At 41.7% G+C, this 25,914-nt stretch overlaps 1 protein-coding gene across 1 annotated transcript; it reads left to right on the top strand.

Annotated features, from left to right (window-relative positions):
* The first annotated feature begins 10,216 nt into the window (after positions 1 to 10,216).
* LOC124150893 (lengsin-like) lies at positions 10,217 to 23,136 on the top strand. Its single transcript, XM_046523083.2, has 2 exons — positions 10,217 to 10,423; positions 21,559 to 23,136. Exons 1-2 carry the CDS (start codon positions 10,273 to 10,275, stop codon positions 22,725 to 22,727), a joined length of 1,320 nt encoding a protein of 439 aa, XP_046379039.2. The 5' UTR covers positions 10,217 to 10,272; the 3' UTR covers positions 22,728 to 23,136.
* Positions 23,137 to 25,914: the final 2,778 nt, after the last annotated feature.

The following is a 25,914-nucleotide window of genomic DNA, read 5'->3' as shown; positions in this document are numbered from 1 at the left end:
TAATATATTATTAGTAGTGAATGACTGTTGAACAAACAACGCGAGAGTTCTGAAGCTGACGTTGACCTGGATGTAGCAAGAGGTGGGGCCGATGGAGGACAAGGTATATATACACTTGTAATATATGTAAACGCCGCTTTGAAAAGCAATATATGTGTGTCGACGCAGTGTGCAAACGTACATTACCGTCTGATACAAGAAGGACACGAAACGAATAATAGATCTTGAGATACAGAAGAACTTGAAGCGATGGAGGAGAATACCCGTTCGGGGACTGTGACTGGCTTATGGCTTAAACAATCTGTGTATTTTCTGGTGGATGTTATATCCCACTAACGGATATTGATTTCTGTTTCCTAAAAATGTTTCTCGTTGATTGTTTTATCTTCCTTGTCATCTACAAATATGACACTCTGAAATGGATGGTTTGTTTGGTTGTTGTTTAACGCATTTAGCAGTATTCCAGCTGTGTGACGTCGGTCTGTAAATATCGAATCTGGATCAGACAATCCGGTGATTGATACCATGAACAACGATCCACGCGGGACGCATAAAACCACATGTTCCCCTCCTGACTGCGCTACGTGTACAACTTATAATGTACGATGTAGAAAGTTCAACTTCCACATCTTAGATAGGCTACATATAATATAATATTTTTAATATATACACAAAGAAGAAAGTTAAGCACACCCCTATTTCTGCAAAATCATGGCATGGGGTGACTGACCACAGGAGCTGGGCGATACCAATGTCATCGGATAGAACAAACATTTGACAACAAATAAAGAAGATATTGGTGAGTGGTGATTGAAATTTACTACCAAAAACATCATGGTAACACAGATACTGTTTTTGACCTTAGACAATACCTAAAAAAATATGGAGCTGCAGGATTAATTAACGAGTTACGTTTGTTATTTCATGTGAAAATGTTCCTTAAAGTCTCTACTTGACATGACACGTGAAACAGATCAGTAGCGGTTATAACCGCAACGTGCCCGGATGATGCATTCCACCCTACGTCTCATGCCTCCAGGCAGACGTTGGATCTGTTGATGGGTCAACAACAACCACTCCTGATGCAATGCTACTTCCAATTGGCTTAAATATAATACAAACCTGTATTTTCTAATCCCATGGGCACGCTCCGATGATAGTTTCAGGGTTGTCAGCACCATGCTCGTCGGTTTCACAAAGCTGGTACACGTCTAAGACCTACGGGGGCACGGGTGGCCCAGTCGTCTAAGGCGCCGCGATTCGCTGTGCAGAGTTGCGTCCCGTGGACATGCCAGAAATCTATGATTGTGGGTTCGTATCCCGGTTCGCCCCGATTATGTTTCTAGGTTTCTCAGCACCATACCTGTGCTCGTGGGTTTCACCGAAGTGATAAACGTCTGAGACCTGCATCACTTCGGGCTTTCCTCCGCCAGTAAGCTGGCACGCCGTGATATAACTGGAATACTGTTAAAAGCGGCGTTAAACCCAACTCACTCACTCACTCACTCACTTTTGTGACATTAAGCTGACACGCCGTAACATAACATGAATACTGATCAAAGCGGCGTTAAACAAAACTCACTTTGCATATGTATAATTCATTGTATCGAACATGCCCTTTGGACTCAAAACAATGCACACGTTCGAGGGTGGATGACCAATTGGTGGAAACACGAACTCGCTCCTACACCCAAAACACAAATGTCAAAACGTGTTGCGTAACCCTGGGCAACCCAGCTCAAAAGTACCTCTGTCCACCAAGGAGGGAGCCCGATATGTGAGATGGATAAAAAAAACGCCCGTAACCAGTTTGGCTTTTCTTCATACTCCCCAGGGAGATGAACATGATAATTGGAATGTATACAGACCGACTAGTCGGGGAACAAATACATCGCTTTTTAGCAGATACTAGTATCTGGGTAAGTGCGGTATATAAATGTATAATGATTGATATCGACAAACCTTTTGCTGCAATTCTCTCATCCCAGGTGAAGATATACATGATCGAGTGTCTCAGCCAGACTGCCTGCGGAGATCTTCACCAGGATCCCACCATCGCCCTCGCGCACTTTCAGCGCCTCATCCCAGGATTGTCTTGGGCATCTTGTCGTAGATGGTGGTGTTTCCAACCATTAGTTTTTGGTAACTCTTTACAGCATCTTTCAGAGAAAGGATTCATCAAATGATTAACTGTCCATAATAAGCAAACTGCGTCCCTGCGCATTCTTCTATATTCATCGTCATATATACTCGGATCTGTCGAACTGAATATGTCGAATTACCGGTTGTCTCGAACTGGGGTTTAACGTCGCCTTCAAGATTCTCACACTTACATAGTGATGCGTATGCAAGTGTGTGTGTGTGTGTGTGTGTGTGTGTGTGTGTGTGTGTGTGTGTGTGTGTGTGTGTGTGTGTGTGTACTAGACCGGCAGGGTTATAACAAGTACCATATTTTATCGTCTTTTGGTGTCGGGGTTCGAACCACCGACCCTCCTCTCTCCGGGTAGAAGCTCTATCCACATGAACACGAAGTCGGTCCTGAAGGTAAGGGGAAAGTAATCGCCGTTATGGAGTATCATACTCGGGGCACATCTTGGGGTTTTCAGTCCACTACCATCAGATCCAAACATGGCCAAGACGCAACTCCGATTGAACCCCTTGCTTACAAGTGACTTTTTTTGGTTTGTTTGTTTGTTGCGTAACTTTGCATTCAGGAAGATAACGGCGCCTCTAAATAAGTCTGAACCTAGTTAATTATATTTTGAGCACTGATCCACGCCGTCGGGGCAATTGAACGAAATAAGCCAAGTCACCATGTCGGACGACCCGATCCATTTGGTCGCCTCATACAACCAAGATAGGTTGCTGGGGACCTATTCTAACCCGCAATCCCAACGGGGACATCAACCTTCGATTCGTGTGATCAAACGATGATAGATCACAGTAATGCAGGGAAATTTCAAATGTGAGTCTTGGACGAAAACTGATTCTTCTCCGGGAACGTAGATTTGCTACTTTCTTTGGTACAGTATAAACTATTAACAATATCTGATATCAACATGGGTTCAAATTCGTAGACGACTTAGTCCTTGTAAAACTGCACGATGACACTGTCGAATGTTATCGATCGTAAACAGCGTTTAGTTTACAAAAAAATGTTATGCTAAATTCTGGCAGATCTACCTGTGTGTTACAGTGTGTATGACGTAAAAGTGACTCCATGATCTGGTTACAATCACCATCTGCAGTAAAACTTGGGCCTTGTCTCACTGGCGTTAGCACCGTGTGTGAAACGTTGGCCTTGTCTCACTGCAGTTAGCACCGTGTGTGAAACGTGGGCCTTGTCTCACTGCAGTTAGCACCGCGTGTGAAACGCGGGCCTTGTCTCATTGCAGTTAGCCCCGAGTGTACAACTTGGGCCTTGTCTCACTACAATTAGCACCGTGTGTGAAACGTGGGCCTTGTCTCATTGCAGTTAGTACCGTGTGTGAAACGTGGGCCTTGTCTCACTGCAGTTAGCACCGTGCGTGAAACTTGGGCATTGTCTCACTGCAGTTAGCACCGCGTGTGAAACGTGGGCCTTGTCTCATTGCAGTTAGTACCGTGTTTGAAACGTGGGCCTTGTCTCACTGCAGTTAGCACCGTGCGTGAAACGTGGGCCTTGTCTCACTGCAGTTAGCACCGTGTGTGAAACGTGGGCCTTGTCTCACTGCAGTTAGCACCGTGTGTGAAACGTGGTCCTTGTCTCATTGCAGTTAGCACCGAGTGTACAACTTGGGCCTTGTCTCACTGCAGTTAGCACCGCGTGTGAAACGTGGGCCCTGTCTCACTGCAGTTAGCACCGTGTGTGAAACTTGGGCCTTGTCTCACTGCAATTAGAGCCATATGTTAAACCTAATTATGTGTGAAAACTGGACCTTGTCTCGTTGCAGTTAGCACCGTGTGTGAAACGTGGGCCTTGTCGCACTGCAATTAGCACCGTGTGTGAAACTTGGGCCTTGTCTCACTGCAATTAGAGCCATATGTTAAACCTAAGAATGTGTGAAAACTGGACCTTGTCTCGTTGCAGTTAGCACCGTGTGTAAAACGCTGGCCCTGTCTCACTGCAATTAGCACCGTGTGTGAAACTTGGGCCTTGTCTCACTGCAATTAGAGCCATATGTTAAACCTAAGTATGTGTGAAAACTGGACCTTGTCTCATTGCAGTTAGCACCGTGTGTGAAACGCTGGCCCTGTCTCGCTGCAGTTAGCACCGTGTGTGAAACTTGGGCCTTGTCTCACTGCAATAAGAGCCATATGTTAAACCTAAGTATGTGTGAAAACTGGACCTTGTCTCATTGCAGTTAGCACCGTGTGTGAAACGTGGGCCCTGTCTCACTGCAGTTAGCACCGTGTGTGAAACTTGGGCATTGTCTCACTGCAGTTAACTCCGTGTGTAAAACTTTGGCCTTGTCTCACTGCAGTTAGCACCGTGTGTAAAACTTTGGCCTTGTCTCACTGCAGTTAGCACCGTGTGTGAAACTTGGGCCTTGTCTCACTGCAATTAGAGCCATATGTTAAACCTAAGTATGTGTGAAAACTGGACCTTGTCTCATTGCAGTTAGCACCGTGTATGAAACGTGGGCCTTGTCTCACTGCAATTAGCACCGTGTGTGAAACTTGGGCCTTGTCTCACTGCAATTAGAGCCATATGTTAAACCTAAGTATGTGTGAAAACTGGACCTTGTCTCATTGCAGTTAGCACCGTGTGTGAAACGTGGGCCCTGTCTCACTGCAGTTAGCACCGTGTGTGAAACTTGGGCATTGTCTCACTGCAGTTAACACCGTGTGTAAAACTTTGGCCTTGTCTCATTGCAGTTAGTACCGTGTTTGAAACGTGGGCCTTGTCTCACTGCAGTTAGCACCGTGCGTGAAACGTGGGCCTTGTCTCACTGCAGTTAGCACCGTGTGTGAAACGTGGGCCTTGTCTCACTGCAGTTAGCACCGTGTGTGAAACGTGGTCCTTGTCTCATTGCAGTTAGCACCGAGTGTACAACTTGGGCCTTGTCTCACTGCAGTTAGCACCGCGTGTGAAACGTGGGCCCTGTCTCACTGCAGTTAGCACCGTGTGTGAAACTTGGGCCTTGTCTCACTGCAATTAGAGCCATATGTTAAACCTAATTATGTGTGAAAACTGGACCTTGTCTCGTTGCAGTTAGCACCGTGTGTGAAACGTGGGCCTTGTCGCACTGCAATTAGCACCGTGTGTGAAACTTGGGCCTTGTCTCACTGCAATTAGAGCCATATGTTAAACCTAAGTATGTGTGAAAACTGGACCTTGTCTCGTTGCAGTTAGCACCGTGTGTGAAACGCTGGCCCTGTCTCACTGCAATTAGCACCGTGTGTGAAACTTGGGCCTTGTCTCACTGCAATTAGAGCCATATGTTAAACCTAAGTATGTGTGAAAACTGGACCTTGTCTCATTGCAGTTAGCACCGTGTGTGAAACGTGGGCCCTGTCTCGCTGCAGTTAGCACCGTGTGTGAAACTTGGGCCTTGTCTCACTGCAATAAGAGCCATATGTTAAACCTAAGTATGTGTGAAAACTGGACCTTGTCTCATTGCAGTTAGCACCGTGTGTGAAACGTGGGCCCTGTCTCACTGCAGTTAGCACCGTGTGTGAAACTTGGGCATTGTCTCACTGCAGTTAACACCGTGTGTAAAACTTTGGCCTTGTCTCACTGCAGTTAGCACCGTGTGTAAAACTTTGGCCTTGTCTCACTGCAGTTAGCACCGTGTGTGAAACTTGGGCCTTGTCTCACTGCAATTAGAGCCATAAGTTTAACCTAAGTATGTGTGAAAACTGGACCTTGTCTCATTGCAGTTAGCACCGTGTGTGAAACGTGGGCCTTGTCTCACTGCAATTAGCACCGTGTGTGAAACTTGGGCCTTGTCTCACTGCAATTAGAGCCATATGTTAAACCTAATTATGTGTGAAAACTGGACCTTGTCTCGTTGCAGTTAGCACCGTGTGTGAAACGTGGGCCTTGTCGCACTGCAATTAGCACCGTGTGTGAAACTTGGGCCTTGTCTCACTGCAATTAGAGCCATATGTTAAACCTAATTATGTGTGAAAACTGGACCTTGTCTCGTTGCAGTTAGCACCGTGTGTGAAACGCTGGCCCTGTCTCACTGCAATTAGCACCGTGTGTGAAACTTGGGCCTTGTCTCACTGCAATTAGAGCCATATGTTAAACCTAAGTATGTGTGAAAACTGGACCTTGTCTCATTGCAGTTAGCACCGTGTGTGAAACGTGGGCCCTGTCTCACTGCAGTTAGCACCGTGTGTGAAACTTGGGCCTTGTCTCACTGCAATTAGTACCGTGTGTGAAACGTGGGCCTTGTCTCACTGCAGTTAGCACCGTGTGTGGAACTTGGGCCTTGTCTCACTGCAGTTAGTACCGTGTGTGAAACGTGGGCCTTGTCTCACTGCAGTTAGCACCGTGTGTGGAACTTGGGCCTTGTCTCACTGCAGTGAGCACCGTGTGTAAAACTTTGGCCTGTCTCACTGCAAGTAGCGCCATGTGTAAAAACTAAGTATGTGTGAAAACTCGACCTTGTCTCACTGTAGTTAGCACCGTGTGTGAAACGTGATCGTTGTCTGACTGTAGTAGGAAATTGACAAAAGAAAGTAGAATTTCTAACATCTTGACTGAAAGTTGCTTAGGCTGCATGAAAAGGCGAGTGAACCACTACCTTCTTTTATCATGCAACAATCCATTGATCGAGAGTGTCTGTATTATCTGTAATAACCTTTATATGTGAAATATGGACAATTAACCTCGTCAAAACTCCGTATTGTATGCACATGTAGCCAGGAAACCTGAATAGCCCCTCAGGGATTATGACATATAGGATTACATGCTATTCTCACCGACTGCCCTGGTAAAATAAACATGTTCAGGGATGGCGAAACCATGAGTGAAAATTTCGTTTGTTTTTCGTCACGAGATAAAATAAATATGTTATTTTGACAAGAAAAAGACCAAGTGTTTAATATCATATTGTCTTTTCTCTCATCTTACGTTTGGGAGTTTAAGTTGGTTGTTTATGACGAACGACGCACGACGGACAAACACTCAGGGGAGCAGCCACCCATTACTTGCGTTACTGAGGACGTTCATCCGCATCCAGAGTGCTGTTAAACCCTTCTCACTCATGCATGAAATTGACGCTTGTTCTTGAAGCATTATGAGTACGCTACTTATCGTTCCGTTTCTGCTTTGGGTCCTCAGCTCTTTTCTTTAAATGTCCACGTGTGACAAGTATATTTCCCGCAGTTGACGCCCTCTTCATCATCACGTTCCTCTTGTTTGCATCAGCAACCTCGCAGAGATCAGGTCTTATATTCAACCAAGTCTCGGTGTAATAACTTCAGGCCTGCTTATGAATGCGGTCGCTATACAGAGACCCCATATACCGAAGGATAATGTTTATACTTCCATGATGCTAGAGGCTCTGATAAGGTTGAGGATGAATAACATGTGTTGTTTATATGTGACAATTATTCCCAACCGAAAAGAGAATGTCTAGCTAATCATCTCATCATTCCTCCGATAACTGAAACCTTCGTAAGATTTATGTCAACCGACAATATCCATATTATTAAATGTAGGATTTAATGCCTTTGTCAAGTACTACAGATTATAAGCAAAACATCTACCGCCGTGACATAAAGTGTACCAAAAAAATTCCATCTTGTTTGTATTAGGGGCCTATGTCCTAAAGTACTGAATATTTTTTAAGTCTATCTGTCTTAATGTTTTTCTTTGCTGGTCAAAATATTCACATCTTAAGAGGAAATGGAACTCGTCGGCTATGGCTGGGGAGGTACAAAGCTTACATGTGCGATATTCGCGTGGGATGCCCTCCCAGCGGCCAGTCTCAATGGGCAAATTATTATTCAGGGTTCTGAATTTTAAAATTGTAGTAAGGATTTCTGGTGATAAGAGAAGATATTGTTCAAATTTGAAATTAGTATTGTAAAGTTGCAAGCTTTGGAGCTTACAGTTAAATCGATATTCCATTTTTGAATAAATTGATCTTTTAAAACGTTTTCAATTTTTTAGACTAACCAGCCCTGACTTAGAGAATCCGGTTGATTAAAAACTACAGAAAGACCACACCTGTTTAATAAGCTCTTAATGGACTCCATCCAGTTGTTTCTATTGTTATTAGTATTATTTATTGAATTTATGTATTTCAATATTAGGGTTGAAAATTTTATGACAGGTCGATTATTACTTATATGTTTGTGCCAAAACGAAATCATTCACTTATATATGATTATACTTATTGGAAATCTTCCAAATTCACCATACAATATATAATCTGGTGTTGAGTTTCTGAGATTGAAGGCAAGTTTAATGAATTTCAAATGTACTCTTTCCAATACTGAATTGTTTTCGTATCCCCAAGTTTCACAACCATAGGTTAGAATAGGCAAGATTAGAACATCAAAGGCTTTGAGAAAACAATCAACAGGCAGGTAAATTTAAATTCAGTGATCTTTTTAATATATAAAACATGGCTTTTGTAGCTCTATCAGCCAGGTTTATAATAACACATACCAAACGACGGTTTCGATGTAATGAAATACCAAGATAGACATAAAATATAACTATTTACAGTTTCTAAATCAACATCTATTCTAACCCGGATCTTCACGAATTAAGGGTCCTGTCCGAAGGGGCTTATAATTAGAGGGCATACGCCGAATATATTAAAAAATACCAAGGATATAAGAATTGTGAGCACTTTGGAAACATATTGAGCAATTAGATTTTTGGATATATAAAGTGTTAGAGAAAGCCATTGAGCTCGTTTCCTCTATGACAGTGAGTGAATAAGTTGAGTTTAACGCCGCTTTTAACAGCATTCGAGTTATATCGCGGCGTGTCAGCTTAATATTGGAGGAAATCCCGAAGTGATGCAGGTCTCAGACGTGTACCACTTCAGTGAAACCCACGAGCACAGGTATGGTGCTGACAAACCTAGAAACATAATCGGGGCGAATCGGGATTCGAACCCACAATCATAGGTTTCTGGCGTGCCAAAGGGACGCAACTCTGCACAGCGAGTGATTGATATCATGACCATCGACCCACGCAATTGGGATACGATGACATGCATCAACCAAGTCAGCGAGACTGACCACCCGATCCCGTTAGACAAGCACAGTCGCCTTCAGAAGTACATCTTTATTGGCAAGGGAGTTAACTGAATGTAAAAGTACAGTTTCCACCCTTGCTGAACTAGGCTGGTATTAAGGAGTTATATTTTAGCAGGACTGATGGGCATCGACAGATATTTAACACATCTTTTCATGTGTTTAATCAAGGTGATCACGTGATTTTATGCACTTCGCGTGGTAAGACATGTTTTATTACAATATAGATCTTGATCATCGATCATATCGTCTTGACTTGGCCCCGCCATTTTGTTTGAAAAACATGCAAGTAATATGATAGGTGGAATCTGGTTGGTCAACAGGAAGGACCTAGCAGGGACATAACTCGTAATCGCCACTGGTGGCGCTACGATCGAGCCCAGAAATCCCAGCCTAGTTTGGCATGGTTGGAAACTGTACTTTTACAGTCAGTTAACGCCCTTGTCTCGGGAAGATGTCAGAAGTAATGATGATGCGAATATGATAACGTTTGGTACACGTCATTTATTGTCATGTTGCACTAAAACACCGTTCAATGGAACGTTCCTCTTAGTAGTATTGCTGATGTGATGATGATACGTAAATGACTTTCCTGCCCCTGGGTGGTTGGCCCAGTTAAAACCGGGTCAGTTGTGAGTTAAACATACCTCGCCAGCAACAGTCGTGAACAATGTGTCATGGTGTGTGGCCACGAATGGGAATCTAGATGTTGGAATGTCATTGGCTACATGACATGAGCAATACTCTTGGTTAAATCAAGCAATAGATGTATAACCTGAACCACAATTTCATATTATGATCAAAAGGCAAAGATGATTTGAGTCACAATTCACCCTGAAGCAAACTGTTATCAAATATGATACTTGACCTACATGTATTAGCCACGCGTGACCGATTTAATCCGGTCCAACAATTTCATCTGTCCTGTAGCAACATAAAATAAGTGACGCATGTTTATTGGACAAAATAACCGGTTTTATTGTTCAGCACCTTCAAGCAATCATTTAACGAGTCGGTCTGATAGTAAGGCAGCATTGAAGCACTTGTCCAAAACACTGTTTAGAAATGTATAATTTTGAAGAAGTCGAGCAAGAAATCGCAAAATATGACTATGTCCGATTTTCCATCTGCGACCTGAACGGCAGTAGTCGTGGTCAAGCGATTGCTAGACGCCATGTTAGGACCTACCTGGAAAAAGGGCTGGACATGTTCCAGGGTAAGTATCCAAATTACAGATGTAGCAGGGCGTGGAGTCATCACACAGATGACATCCTAAACCTTGTCAGCTTGCTGGCGGGGTTAACCTCTCTGGTCATGTGGACAAGGCGTCCGACCTCTGATCAGAAGGTCCGTGGTTCGAATCCCATCACGGGACTCGGAAATTTTATGGCCGCTATACAGATCCATTGGTATCTAGTAACATACAGTGCATACAGATGCATTGATGCAACAAGTGCATGAAAACCATATCTTGTGTTTGTTTGTTTGTTTGTTTTTCGCCGCTCCCAGCAACATTCCATCTGTATGACAGAGGTCTGTAAATAATTGAGTCTTGACCAGACAAGCATATTTTTGATATCTTGAGCATCGATCCTAGCAATTGGGATACGATGACATGTATCAAACACGTCAGCGAGGCTGACATTCTGATCCCGTTTTCGAGGCGTACGTGGTTTAATGCAGCAAAACAATATCGATGGTAGATAGCCTCTGCGAGGACTCAACGCCTAGACGCTGTTAGTCTGACAGTATCTATAAGCGACAAAGCCCTCTCCATGTCCATACGAATATAATATCTCTCGTTAGACATCCCTGCTTGAAGGAGAGGCAGTAGGTATAGCTTCGTCATATGACACTCTATGAAATAGTCGTAGAAAGAGCATGCTCGATTGTACTTCACAAACTGTGAAATGCAGACACCAAATGGTGGAGTTTCTGGACTATCGCTGGACTATGAAGGGAAAGGTCTTGTGAAAGTTTTCTCTCTTGCCATGTAACATTAAGCCCTACTGGGGGATACATGTGGAATTAAGCCCTACTGTGGGATACATGTAACATTAAGCCCTACTGTGTAGTACCTGGAGCATTAAGCCCTAGTCTTGTGGAGAGTTTACTGTCAATATGAATCATCGTTATGCATAGATCTGAATATGTAACAGTTCAGGCTGTTTCATTGGTCCTTTTCATTTCCAGTGCAGGTGTGTAAATCATTGTAAATCATTCTTGTTCAGGTGGGTAAATCAGTGGAAGGGAATTGGCAATTTGATCGTTATCCAACGATATCAGATCATCGATATACCTGAATTTTAAGCTACACTTCTTGGTCAAATTACCGAGCAGAAATTCCAATTCCGAGTCATAAAGAGACATATGAGCAAGACGGGAGCACAATTTAAGCCGGGGGTGGGGTTGGGTGTGGGGTTGGGGGTGTGGGTGGTGGAGGGTGGTGGTTATTTTTTACTTAATACTTATAATAGATGTTATCAATGAAGAAGTCCACGTAAATGTAAACCGGTATTAAATTTGCTTTAACAACCAAATCAACATGTTATCATGGTAAGCAATGTGCTTACTAAATGCCATCGGATGTATACAATAAGGGTGTGGGGGCAGAACCACCCTCTGGATCCGCCACTGGTGAATAATAGAGTCAGATAATTCATCCGGGGCCACCTCGAAGGGGACCGCTTTGTGCAGTTTAGCACTAGCTGTGTACTCACCACAAAACAATCACAAGGAGTCCGCCACAATATAACTTTCTAATTATAGACAAGTCAAACTACCCATCTCAATCATAGACCTGTGACCACAGACCTATTTAAGTTGACAAACCGGTTATGATACTTCACCCGACCAGTGTGGTAACTGGAGCATTACGCCCTACTGTGTGGTACCTGGAGCATTACGCCCTACTGTAGGATACATGTAATATTGAGCCCTACTGTGTAGTACCTAGAGAATTAAGCCCTACTGTAGGACACATGTAACATTAAGCCCTACTGTGTTGTACCTGGAGCATTAATCCCCACTGTGCGGCACCTGGAGCATTAAGCCCTACTGTGTGGACTGGTACATGTAATATTAATCCCTACTGTGTAGTACCTGGAGAATTAAGCCCTACTGAAGGATACATGTAACATTAAGCCCCACTGTGTTGTACCTGGAGCATAAATCCGTACGGTGTGGTACCTGGAGCATTAAGCCGTACTGTGTGGTACCTGGAGCATTAAGCCCTACTCAGGGATACATGTGAAATTAAGCCCTACTAGTACTGGGGGATACATGTGGAATTAAGCCCTACTGTGGGATACATGTGGAATTAAGCCCAACGGTGGGATACATGTAACATTAAGCCCTACTGTGGGATACATGTAACATTAAGCCCTACTGTGGGATACATGTGGAATTAAGCCCAACCGTGGGATACATGTAACATTAAGCTTACCGTGGGATACATGTAACATTAAGCCCTACTGGTCGATACATGTAACATTAAGCCCTACTGTGGGATACATGTACCGTTCAGTCAAACTGTGTGGTACCTTGAGCATTAAGAACTACTATGGGATACATGTAGCATAACGCCCTAGGATGTGGTACTTGTAACTTTAAGCCTTTCTGTGGGATACATGTGGAATTAAGCCCTACTGTGGTATACATGTAACTTTAAGCCTTGATGTGTATGGCATGTAACATTAAGCCCTTCTATGGGATACATGTGGAATTAATCCCTTCTCTGGTATACATGTATCATTAAGCCTTGCTGTGTATGACATGTAACATTAAGCCCTACTGTGTTGTACATGTAACATTAAGCCCTACTTTGTTGTACATGTAACATTGAGCCCTACTGTGGTATACACACGGCATTAAGCCCTACTCTGGGGTACCTATAACTTTAAGTAATAGCGGGATACATGTAACATTAAAGGGGCTCTAATCTCTGGCTTCTACCTGGCTGTCTAACACTGCCTTGAATCGATTTGCTGGCTAACGCAACTGAGCGTAACAAGGGACTGGGCTAACGTTTGAAAGGACAGCGGAAATAAACTTTGAGTTTGTTTGTTTGTTGTTTAACGCCGCACTCAGCAATATTCTCGCGAATAGACGGAGGTCTGTAAATAATCGAGTCTGATCCAGTGATTGATATTATGAGAATCGATCCAGCGTATTGGGATACGCTTCCATTGAGGCAATATCTATACGCAAGGTTTCGATATTACAAAGGGCGCATGTTAATAAATTACTCCAACCTAAACAAACAGACAAAAAGAACAGCGGAAACTCATCGAATGTCGCTATTTGGAAATACCCCTGAGTTAAATTTAAAAAACAGTATCCCCTCAGTGAAAGCATTTTCGGATTGCGTGGATAATACGATGACTGACATTGATTTTGATCCTATTTCTGTGTTTCACAGCTTGATATTTACACAAGTAAATAGACTTATTCGAGGCTGTAAATGAAACCTCGTTTGCCATTGCATATGGTTATTTTATACCATCAACTGAACAAGAAGATAAAGTCATCAATATCCCCCGCCCTTTTACATGTGTTCATAAATCAAACAATGTACATGTCATATACCTCATTATGCCAAACAAAATGTCTGTGAATACAACTGACATAATGACAGATGACTGAACCTCATTTTGAACCTTAGTTCAACTTGTTAAGACCAAATCTAAAAACACCCACCTTAAAAGCAAAACCCATCAGTTCAGCACTTGAATTATACAAAGAAATTAGAAACGTTTTTTTTAGCAGTGCTCTTGAAAAGACTCCTACCATCATTTGAAGTCCATACGTGTACGTGGTATTTTTGCAGCAATGAAGTTCAGTTCATATACTCAAAACAGCAACGACCCATTTTTTTCAGGCAACTAAATTACATATAATACAACAGTTAATACTCCTTTGATGTCATCCATGTATCCTGGTATGACCCAACACCTGTGTATTTATCGTCATTCACTTGATGCTCAGTTAGTGAATTTATTACAGGTGTAATTAGCAGAGGCACCAATAAGATTAACTGACAAAGGTTTCCGGAATCCATTTGACATTTCTTTTGTCTGGGGTTATTATTCAATCTAAGTTTGGCTCCTTCACACTCAGCCATATTCCAGCTAAATGACGGCGGTCTGTAAATAATCGAGACTAAACCAGACAACCCAGTGACTGATATCATGAGCATCGATCCACTTAATTGGGATCAATGACATGCATCAACCAAGTCAGCGAGCCTGACCACCCGATCCCGTTAGCCGCCTCTTACGACAAGCATAGTCGCCTTTTACGGCAAGCATGGGTTGCTGAAGACCTACTCTATCCCGGATCTTCACGGGTCCTGTCTCAAAGTCCCGGATCCATATCATTTTCCCTTTCGCTCAGCCCTTTCTATAATGCAAAAGCTCTATATGAAACAAGTCTAGATTTTCTTCAGGTTCATCTCTGAATCTCCCATTTCCCTGGGGCTCCTCTCACAATTTAAATGGAGTTATTTGTTTCTATTAAAATTATATATTTTTAGAGACTAAGCATTTGTCTGAATAGACATCACAAGTTTGGAATTTGACACTAATATGTTTACAATAACACAATATTGTCGACTACATTATAATATTAAGCAGATCACTGCTTAAGTGTCATGTGCAAATGAGAATGTGACCGGACCTTAAAATTATTAATAAATTCCAAGCAATATCGGAAAAATATATATGCATAAATTTCCTGGCAATATACACCAAGGTCACCTTCTACAAAAAATAAATTTTGAAAGCCGTCAAATTATCAAGGTTGATATTAGTTTGCGTATTTGACGATTATATAACTTGCGAAAGTATTAATCTTTTTCCAGTACTCAGCAGTTCCTGAACCTTGCGCTTTCCTAATTATTTTGACTAAAATTCTTTACGTTATCATTGTGTTAGTTAATGAGAAATGCGTGCCGATCAAGTACGTGCCATACATTTTTAAGCGACATTGTACGATTTCGACCTTATCATGAGAATGTGTTTGTGAATCACTGTCAAATAGCGGTGACATTAAATCTAGGAAACAATCCCCAAACTCGCGCATGCACGAAACGGAAAATTTGGAAAAGGCATTAAACAATCCGCATACGCAGAACGATTGAATTCAGCAAACTCCGGCCTGTAATCTGACGCGCGAGAACTGACCAATGAAATCTAAGAGGTAGAAATACCGGTAGAGGTTATTGCTTGATTGACACTGTCAATCAAGAAAAGGAAGAGCTTGATGATATCGTTCTCTCCAAGTAAATTCCGATGTAAAAAAACCGACGTTATTTGGACGGAAAACGATGGTTTGAAAGCGTCTGAAAGCGTCCAAAAACGTCGTTATCCCGTCCAGTGACCATATACGGAAAAAACGACGTTTTCGTGTTTGCAGTGCGTACGAGGATTAGTGTTTTATCCAACTTATGGACCGTCTGAATGCAAGAAATACCAGAAGTAATACCAAAACATCGGGATACCTTTTAGTGAAATAATAACGTGTGTCGCGGTATAAAGGGAATTCGATGAAAGCGTGCGAGAGAAAAACCACGTGCAGCATGCAACACAAACGGAAGTCATGACAAGTAAAATTTAATAACTTTTCATCACTTGCCCCGGTGGATCATTGGGAAAACAGTGGGTTACAAAGCTAAACACGATTGGAGAGATAGCATGTTCGGCATCCATAATGAAAACTTTAATTTCTTGTCTTCGATGTTAGAACAATGGACGTTTGAAACACCAAGTACAAATTCCATCCACTACAGTAACTCAACCCATCAGGTCTTCCTAAGAAAATGAAAAACCTCGAGCTATACCAGGTCTTACTTGGACAAAGTAAAGCATCCCAAGAAGTTTTTACCAGATACCTATAAAACAATAGGCTAAAATGTTAGTAGGTTTATAACAATTGAATTATGTAGGTGGCACAAAATTCCTGTTAATGAAGAACGTGTCAACTCAGCAAGAAAAGCGATGTTGGTGATGAATTCCATAATATGTTTCTTTGTCCTTTTTTAAGCACCAACGGAAAATATATGTTCAAATAGCATATGCTACAAACCTGAATATGTTTAAATTTGAAGCCATTTTTAATTGTGAAAAAATAATTGACTTTTCAACAAACGGGTAGGCCTTTGGCTTCAAAACTTACCTACAATGTCGTCTTTACATCTTCATAAAATGATACTGTGGAATGTCCACGATTTATGCTTTTATTCCAGTCCAAAACACAAATATGTTCTGCGCTATTACCTGGACGAGACAGAAATACGTTTGTGGTGATAAATAAAACCAGTGTTTATGAACAAAACACCATAATATGTATAACGACACCAAACATAATCCTGTGTTGCACGGTATATTTGCAGTTTACGAATAGCATTTCTCACAAATATACACGGCAATCGGTGATTTCAACGGCAGTCGGTATTTTTTTCGTCGTGTGCGTCTTGACTTCATCTGGAATCTGGATGACAACGATCGTGAAAACCCTGGTTATTGTCAGAATATTTTCAAAATAGGAAAGTAATTTTTTGTCGTTTCCGTCGCATGTTTTCATTGCCCAGTAGCAATGTGTTTTGGCAAAGTCACACAAGCTCCTCATGTACCGAAGTCACTCAAACCGTGAACCTTTGCGGGTCCGAGTGACCCAGATTCCCTGTTGTTTGGAATGCCTAGTGTCATTTCCATAAGGCCATCCATAGTTTTTGTATGCTTTTCTCACCTCAAACCTCAACTAACTGGCGAGCGGGTTGACAAGAATCTTGTCTATAAATTATTTTCTGATGTAGATAAGGTCGCTTTGCTTCGGAAAAGAATTTTTATTAAACAACTGAAGAAAGATAAATTTGACCTGGTTCTATTATGAAGGTGAAATGGTAGATATAGATCTAGTAATAAAAAATTATTAGATCGGTGCCAAGTTTATAACATCGTCATGTAAAATTGAGACACGAAAACTATATATTATCTCACGACGAAACAGAGATGGGGAACTCAGACCCTGACAGCCTCACATATTTCGAAACGATGTTCAGATAAATATTCTGTCATGTGCTTGAACATGGATTTCAACATTATTTTCATCAAGACTATTCAGGTCGCTGGCTATACGGATCATCATCTCTTGTAACTACTTCTCCATGAACACATATTTTGGTCTCGCACTTCAAAGCAACAATGTCGCACTCAGATGCATTTTTACCTCTTCCAGCATCTGTCATAATGTCAAAGCCTTGACAATCTTCCTGGTCAATTGATTTCAACAATGTAATACTCACAGCCTCATTCATGGGGTAACCTCCCAATTGTCAGACATTCCATTTGTCAGACAGCTTATGCCAGGATTACTCAAGGTTGGGTTGTCAAGCAATAGTTAACTGTTTACCTTTCATTAAGTGGAATAGACAAGAAAACATTTTGAGGACTTTACAGGATAGGTTGATTATGCACTTTTAATGATCAAATCATACCAGAAATCACCCTTTTTGAAGTATTCATTACATTTTAGCAAAAGACACTATATACACAATACACACTGATCACAGTTCAGTACAATGGCTGTTTTCAGCTCAGCTTCAGGAAATGTCCAACAGCATCCAAGAATGTCAAGAGATGTCTTCTGCCCTCTGACTAACTTCTCTTTGAGACGCACCAGCCTTCCCCGTGACTCTCTGTAGACCTACTTCCTGGGTGGGGAGCAGCACCAAAGTTTATCTGTTTCAGCTTGGCACCTTCCAACTTCTCAATGCCTTGAAGCAAATCCACAAGTCTGCACAGGTTGGGATGCTGATGTAAAAGACTGCGGTTGACACGGGCATGAAAACCTTCCAGGTTGTTGTTTGTCCTAGGTCCTACTGTGTGGTGACAATTCCAAAGGGGAGTCGGAAACGGGGCCTCGTCGTCAACCCATGTCGTCACTATGTAATTGTTGAAATCTTGGGACCATGCCACCCCTCAGGTGTCGCATCCATTGCCTCCAGCCAGGCTTCTTACACCTCAGGAAGAGGAAGAAGGGGAAGTCCAGCTGCTCTTTGAATCCAGCTCTGCATCTGGGGATCTTCCTTTTACTGGACAGCTAAGCCTAGGTCTTGCGTCTTCCTCCATGTAGCCTGGGTGTAGTGGAGGAAACAACCCTTGATGTCGGCTGTTGGGAATTCACATTCGATCGCTCGAATGGAAGCCATCTCAAAGTCTGTAGGTACGATAGCTGGTGAGAAGGGTCGGTTGAGAGCCTACTGTACCTCTGTTTTCAGCAAAGTGAAATGTCTGACGTATGTCGTCTGTTGTCGGTTGGGCAGCAGGGCGAAGACAAGCGGTACATGGTGTATCCACTGCGGGCATGTACAGGGTACAGCTGGTTCCACAGGTGAGGGCAGCAGGAAAACGTACCATCCATGTAGACCGTATCAACTTCAGCAAGACACCTCAGCTGCTCATCAGTGGAAAAGATCAGGATCTTGTCCTCTTCACCGTCTGCGCAGATGAGGAATCTGGTTAATCTGTATCACTTAACGAGTTGGAGTAGAATACACTGCCCACAGTTTGGAACAGCTCATTAATTAGAAGGTAAGACCAGGCAGATAAACTGGTCACACTTGACTGGTCTGTCTGACAAATGGGATGTCTGGGATTTCACAAGATTCCTTCGAAATACCAACCCACGTAATCAGGGTTTATGACCTCGGGATGAATTAAAAAATTAATTTGCATTTTTAGTAAAGAAATGTTTTCGTGAATACTATAATAGAAATACATCATGTACATGGTATTTTAGGATTGCACTGCGAACTTTTTCCGATTACCCTCTAAAACATTTTGTTTGCCCCCTTTCTGACCACGGGACCTCCCAGCAACTGTGGCCTGTGAGCGCATCCGAGTTAGATTGCAGCTAACTGTCAAGTACTTTGCAAGTTCGCTTGTCTTCAATATGTGCAACAAAACATTTTCGTGTGAGGCTTAAATTGACGGACACTTGTTCGAGGTGATCAGGGGAGCCCTTGTCATTTCGAATTTGACATTGATGACTTTATCGTGGAGGAAGTTTCAATTCAAGATGACATCATTCCGACTGACAACTCAACTCCAACAAGATGGCGCCCTTGCAAGTGTAACAGAAACTTTGACAAATTCAGTGCCGATTCTTGGGATTAAAAATTCGTCGACTCGAAAACAGCGCTACAAATACTTCTGGACTGAGCTTAATAGACGAATTGTTTGGAGAGATCCAAGACAATCGGACTTGAAGAAACGGACATTAAACGTAGCAGCAGATGAATGATTGGTATGGAAAAGCGGGAAGTGAGGCCAGATTATGTTTTAAAACTTGTGCGCGAAGTGTATTCAAATCCACCGAACAAACATACACGAGGCACATGTTGAACTAATGATCAAACTCAGTTTTGTGTTTGAAAATTATGTGAAAGAAAAGGAAATCCATAATTAAAATTGTCTTGAAATATGTTTATTTGGGGTTTTCGTTTATCGTAAGTACAATATTATCTAGACAGGCCTAATGTACGAGGTCAAAACATCAAATATATTTATTTGTTACTTATTTTCCAGCGGCTTATGTGTATTGCTATGTTGACACACGTTACATAATCATATATTGCAGTCAAGCTAAATAATATTGGCGAAACTTCTGGTGTCTAGGCCTCTTCCTAACCATTAGTTGAAAAATCGGTGTAATTTAAGTTTTATAAATATAATCTGATTATTGTGTGGTATAGATCTAACTGTTGAATGCAAGGGACCAATACTAAACACATATCTGTATTTCTCGGATTGAACTGAAAGGATCTTGTCGCTAATGCTTATGTAACAAACGTCAATTTCGTATTTATGTATCGTTACATTAGTATACATTAACCAAAACTGTAGTTGTGCTGCTGCTGCTGCTGCTGCTCCGCCCACTGTGATTGATGCAGATTCCAAACACGACCGACTCGATTTTTTATGATAAAACTACACAAAATTTATTGTCTTATATCTAGATATGGAGCCATTTGTGGTATCCAAAGTTTGTCATTCAAGTTGATACGAAGTTTGGTAATCTTGTTTACGTACAGTTATCAAAACACTTCTCTCGACACTCTGTTGTGTTTACGTTGTCAGTCACTGTTCGAATCTGAAACACCGCCACCTAGCGGGCTATTTATAGTCAGGATGGGGTTTTACGTAGTAATATTGTTGCCATCAAATTTGGCATATAGCTTTTTATATGAGTGAGTAGGTGAGTGAGTTAAAATTTAACGTCGCATCGGCATTATTCTAGCCATATAGCGACGAGACCAAGTTAATATATTAACAAGTCAGTCATTTATGCAAAGTTATATTTAAAAACAAGTTATGAAACATATTTGAGCATATTATATTTAAAAAATTTTGATGAAACATATTTGAGCATAACAATATGATGTATACAGTTTTAAAACACGGGCTATAGGCCAGCAGTAACCAAAGCTAGGCCACCTCACTGGGGATCATGGGGACTTTCAGTACCTCTGCTTTTTGCATGATACCCAGCAGGATTTACGTCATCACTTTAGCCACTGGTGGTTGTGCACAATGCTAGCCAAAATTAAAAAATACTCGGAACTGAGTTGGCTTAAAAACACTTGTTGATGATATTTACATCGATTATGATAGGATTACGTGTCACACAGGGGGATAATTTTACTATGCTTTAACCTCCTGGACAGAGCCTTCAATAATGTCGGTTGATAATAGCATCACACCCAATTTCAAAACAAGCATTTCATTATTCACATACATATTTAAAATTTATTATACAGACCAATTTGTTTATGAATATGACAACTTCCTGGTATAGACCTGTGAAGATTCGGGATAGAATAGGTCTTTAGCAACCCATGCTGGCCCTAAGAGGCCACTCTTGGGATCGTTGTGGTCAGGCTCGCTGACTTAGTTGAAGCATGTCATCGTTTCCCAATGACGTGGATCGATGCTAATATCAATCACTGGATTGTTTTCAAGTTTACGGGGAAAAGGAGAAGATTGGGTTGTTATTGTTTCTTGGCTCTGGAAACATTTTCTTTGATACAACATAACGAAATGTTCCAATCATTTTATGTTTATGAAAATTTGAAAAATAAATGGTATAAGAAAACTTAATATTTTAAAGTGTGAACTTTGTGTAAAGTAACTCTAACTGCTGTGGATTGCTATTTTATACAACATATCATATTACATTCTTTGTGTCAGATTAGGAAATTCAATGAATGAGCGAGTGAAAATAGTTGTACACTGCAGAAGAATGCTTGTGCTTGGTGGACAATATCGTAAACATGAGTTGGTATCATTTCAGGTGTCTTGGCACTTGGACCTCAATCAGAGTTTGTTGGAATAGAGCACGAGGAGAACTTTAACTTTGGCAATGTATTGATTGTTCCTGACCCTGCCACACTGAGGTCCATTCCCTGGGCACCAGAAGGGGTGAAGGTTGCTGAGATGCTGTGCGAGTCTCGATGGAAGAAAGACAACTCTCCGCAAGAAGCCTGTCCTCGGTACTCAGCAAGAAAACAGCTGCAGAGGTTGGATGATCTTGGATTAAGTTTCTATTCTGGCAATGAAATTGAGTTTCAACTCCTTGAAAAAAATACCTTGGAGCCAGTTTTTAATTACAATTCATACTTAAGCCAAAGGTTATTGAACAAGAACAGCGAAGTTATATTTCACTTTGATAAAAACTTTCAAGAATCTGATATTGATGTTGAAAGATTCCATGTTGAGCTAGGGCCAGGTTTTTTTGAAGCTGTGACGAAACCAAAATATGGAATTGAGAGCGCCGATGAGGCTTTTAATTTGCAGGAAGGTCTCCTGGAAATGGCGGATCAGAAAGGTCTTAGAGCAACCTTCATGTCTTATTTGTCCTCTAAAGATAAAATGGGAATAGCGACACATTTCAATTTTTCCCTCTGGAACAAATCTGGAGAAAACGTGTTTTATGAAGCGGGTGCTCCGGACAAACTCTCTGTCATTGCTAAACAGTGGATTGCAGGTATCCTTAAGCACAGTAAAGCTCTCTCTGCTTTCACAAACCCAACGATCAACTGCTACAGGAACTTCATCAATCCTTTTAAACCCATGACTGCCAACTGGGGAATAGAAGATCGACAATCATGTCTCCGCATCAAGAACGAAGATCCATACAAAACATACATCGAGAACAGACTTCCAAGAGGAAAGAGCAACATCTATCTTGTGATGGCATCTACCATTGCTGCTGGATTGGATGGCGTTGAAAAGAAAATGGAGTGCCCAGTCCCGGGTAAACAAGATGATGCTGAATCGCTCCCCTGTTCCCTGGCTGAAGCTCTGCGAGAACTGGAACGTGATGAGGATTTGTGCAATGCCTTAGGAAAGGAACTGGTGACATGGTTCGTCAAGAGCAAGAGAGATGCGGAAATCGCCAAGTATGAAGGCATCGAGACTGATGAGGAACGTTTTGCTGTAGAGAAAGAAGACTACCTTTAAAAATATTATTGTCACAATGCAACTACATTGTTGCCGTCTCAGGTGTGGAGGTTATCATTTCCTAAAACATTGTGTTTTGTTAGCATTATTAGTTTGTGTAGATTGGAGATATGGCAAGCAATAATTATGTTTTGGCGAACTGTAGCAATACTAACTCTTGTCGTCCTGATCAGTAAATGTATGTATTCAAATTGTATTTTTTTAAGTGAAAGGTCAGCTGAATATTGTTGAAGTTCCTTGACTTTTGAACAGAGAAATATATGCTAAATGATGAGAGTCTGTCAAATATATTTATGCAAATAATGTAAGGAAACATTTCAGATCGTGACAAAATGGAAACATATATCAACTGTTCTATTATATTATATATTCACCTTTTATAAACACCATGGTTCCGACCCCCCCCCCCCCCCCCAAAAAAAAGAAGAGTTTGCTGCCTTGCGACCTGTCTCTATAATTTATCAAAGGATTAAGAAGGTCGTAGCGCTGCGAACATTGACTTGATCAGGACTCGGTCACCTTGTGTTATACAGCTGCACATGTAACGGAACAAGTCGAAATAATAAGTGCTTTCTTTATATCATAGCGCACTTTGGCTGTTATTTCGACAGACATACATGTATGCACGTAATTCCATTAGCTGGCTTGTAGCGCATTTTTCCCTTCTTACGTAAGATTTGCGTCTTTCTTGGGTTATTGATTATATACCTACCTTTCAGGTTTTGTATACAGCAGTGCACTACCGTCTTTATTTATTAAACGTATTACTCCTTCTGAGCTTCAGTATTTGTCTTGTTCTTCCCCACACTGTTTTTACCAAGAACCCTGATAGAGTTTGTGTCAGTATCCAGCCACCTGGATTACAGAATCATCAATGCCATAACGCGAGCCGTGAAGATCCGGGGTAAAATAGGTCTTCAGCAACCCATGCGACTATGCTTGTCTTAAGAGCGGACTAACGGGATCGGGTGGTCAGGCTCGGTCACTTGGTTGATGCATGTCATCGATCCCAATTGCGTGAATCGATGCTCATATTATTCTCTGGATTGTTTACAGACCGCCGTCATATAGCTGGAATATTGCGGAGTGCCAAACAAACCAACCAAACCAAACCAAATTCCACAACGCAAAGCCAGATAATTTTAATGGTTGATTAGATGGTACACTCGAATGTCACTGGGCATGTTAATACATGATTCTAGTACACATAAATACAGTGTTTGTTTGTTTGTTTGTTTGTTTAACGCCGAACTCAATAAATATAGTCCGACGAAAATACTCCAGTGTGTGCAGAAAGTGAGTTTTATGAACATTTCATGGAGTTGGGTACCTTTATTACAGGTCCAAATATGGACATTAGCTGTCTATTTTCCGACCCACACTTAAAATCAGTGCTCTTACAAGCAAGCGACTTACAGTTAAACCCTGGACCCACGAATATTGCTTTGGCAGAGGGAAAGACAGCAATGATTAACAAATAAATCTTTTAATGCAAAGAGTTTTTGCTGCGATCAAATCCCTGAAAAGTGAGATGATGTGCATTGAAGATGTCATTGCTAATTTGACAGACTAAGTGTAAATAAGAAAGAGTTGAATGTGGTGAGGCGAGATGTGGGGTAGTTAGCACAGAAGGACCTGGGAATACATTGGTCAACTTGAGAACAGGATAGTAATCAGTAACAATGTGATAATATTTGCAATGCCTGAAAGTGACAGATAGGAAGGTAAAACCAGAACACACAAGCACAGACACAGGAAAGACCCAGCACATGTCATACAGATGCCAGAGTACCTATAACTCCTCGGAACAAGATTTATTCCACAGCCATTCAAGAGGTCACAGCCTCTATTGTGATGGAGTACCCGCAAAAACTAAGACTGCATGGACATGGGGGTACGGCCAGCACCTTCAGGATTTTACGTTGGTTGGTTGGTTTTTGTTGTTAAAAGCCGCACTCAGCAATAGTCCAGCTATATGACGGCGGTCTGTAAACAATCGAGTCTGGACCAGATAATCCAGTGATTAATATCATGAGCATCGATCCACGCAATTGGGATCGAAGACATGTATCAACCAAGTCAGCGAGCCTGACCACCTGATCCCGTTAGTCGCCTTTTACGACAAGCATAGTCACCTTTTAAGGCAAGTATGGGTTGCTGAAGACGAATTCTACCCCGGATCTTCACGGGTCTCTAAAGCTCCATAGATATTCACACAAAGAGCAAGGCATTGCAGGGTCCAATGCACCACCAATTCTCTGTCTCTAAGATTAACAATTGTCCTTAATAGAAATCGGGAAAGGGCTTTCTGTATATCTACACTTATAATTTCAATTACTTGAGACAAGTGGTATTAATAACATGTATATTCTCAAAACCCAAAGGATTTGCTAGAAGTTTTGCAGTCTCGTCAAAGAAGCAAGTTGAGTAATGTCAACACACTTGATTTTTTAATGTTTTAGTCTTAAGGAACAACTTCACTCCTTACTAAACGAGTAGTTGTCACTAACCGTGAGGACCATGGACATAGTGTTACCCCAAATTGTCCAAACTATTGCCAGAAGCACTGTAGCTTACCGGAAAGTGCAGTTATCTGTTTCGATTTGTCAACAGGACAAACAGTCAGTGTTGATACTCAAATAGTTCCCGAGGACACAATATTGACAGTAAAATCTAATGATTTGTACCAAAGATGATGTCACCACAAATATAAACGTGCCAGCTTCCTCAGTGCAAAGTCCAAATGAATCGTTCCAAGTGCAAAAGTTGTTTGTTTGTTTGTATGTTATTTAACACCGCACTCAGCAATATTCCAGATATATGACGGCGGTCTGTAAATAATCGAGTTTGGACCAGACAATCCAGAGATTGATATCGTGACCATCGACCCACGCAATTGGGATACGATGACGTGCATCAACCAAGTCAGCGAGCCTGACCACCCGATCCCGTTAGTCGCATCTTACGACAAGCATGGTCGCCTTCAGAAGTACACCTTCCCGAGGCAAGGGAGTTAACTGACTGTAAAAGTCCAGTTTCCATCCTTGCCGAACTAGCTAGGTTGGTACATTTTGGCAGGACTCACGAGTCTATACATGGTCCAATCAAAATCGCGTTACGAAATCGGGATCGAAAATCGAAATCAAACAATTGGGATCGATGACATGCATCATCCAAGTCAGCGAGC

Source organism: Haliotis rufescens, unplaced genomic scaffold (genome assembly GCF_023055435.1).
Source record: "Haliotis rufescens isolate VD_foot unplaced genomic scaffold, xgHalRufe1.0.p SCAF_12, whole genome shotgun sequence".
NCBI classification, from domain to species: domain Eukaryota; kingdom Metazoa; phylum Mollusca; class Gastropoda; order Lepetellida; family Haliotidae; genus Haliotis; species Haliotis rufescens.
This window is presented reverse-complemented; position numbering and strand designations above follow the sequence as displayed.

Excerpts from the sequence above, each read along its gene's own strand:
- LOC124150893 (XM_046523083.2), top strand. The coding sequence starts at position 10,273 with ATGTATAATTTTGAAGAAGTCGAGCAAGAAATCGCAAAATATGACTAT. Across the intron at positions 10,424-21,558 it reads AGGGCTGGACATGTTCCAGG|GTGTCTTGGCACTTGGACCT; the intron begins GTAAGTATCCAA and ends GTATCATTTCAG.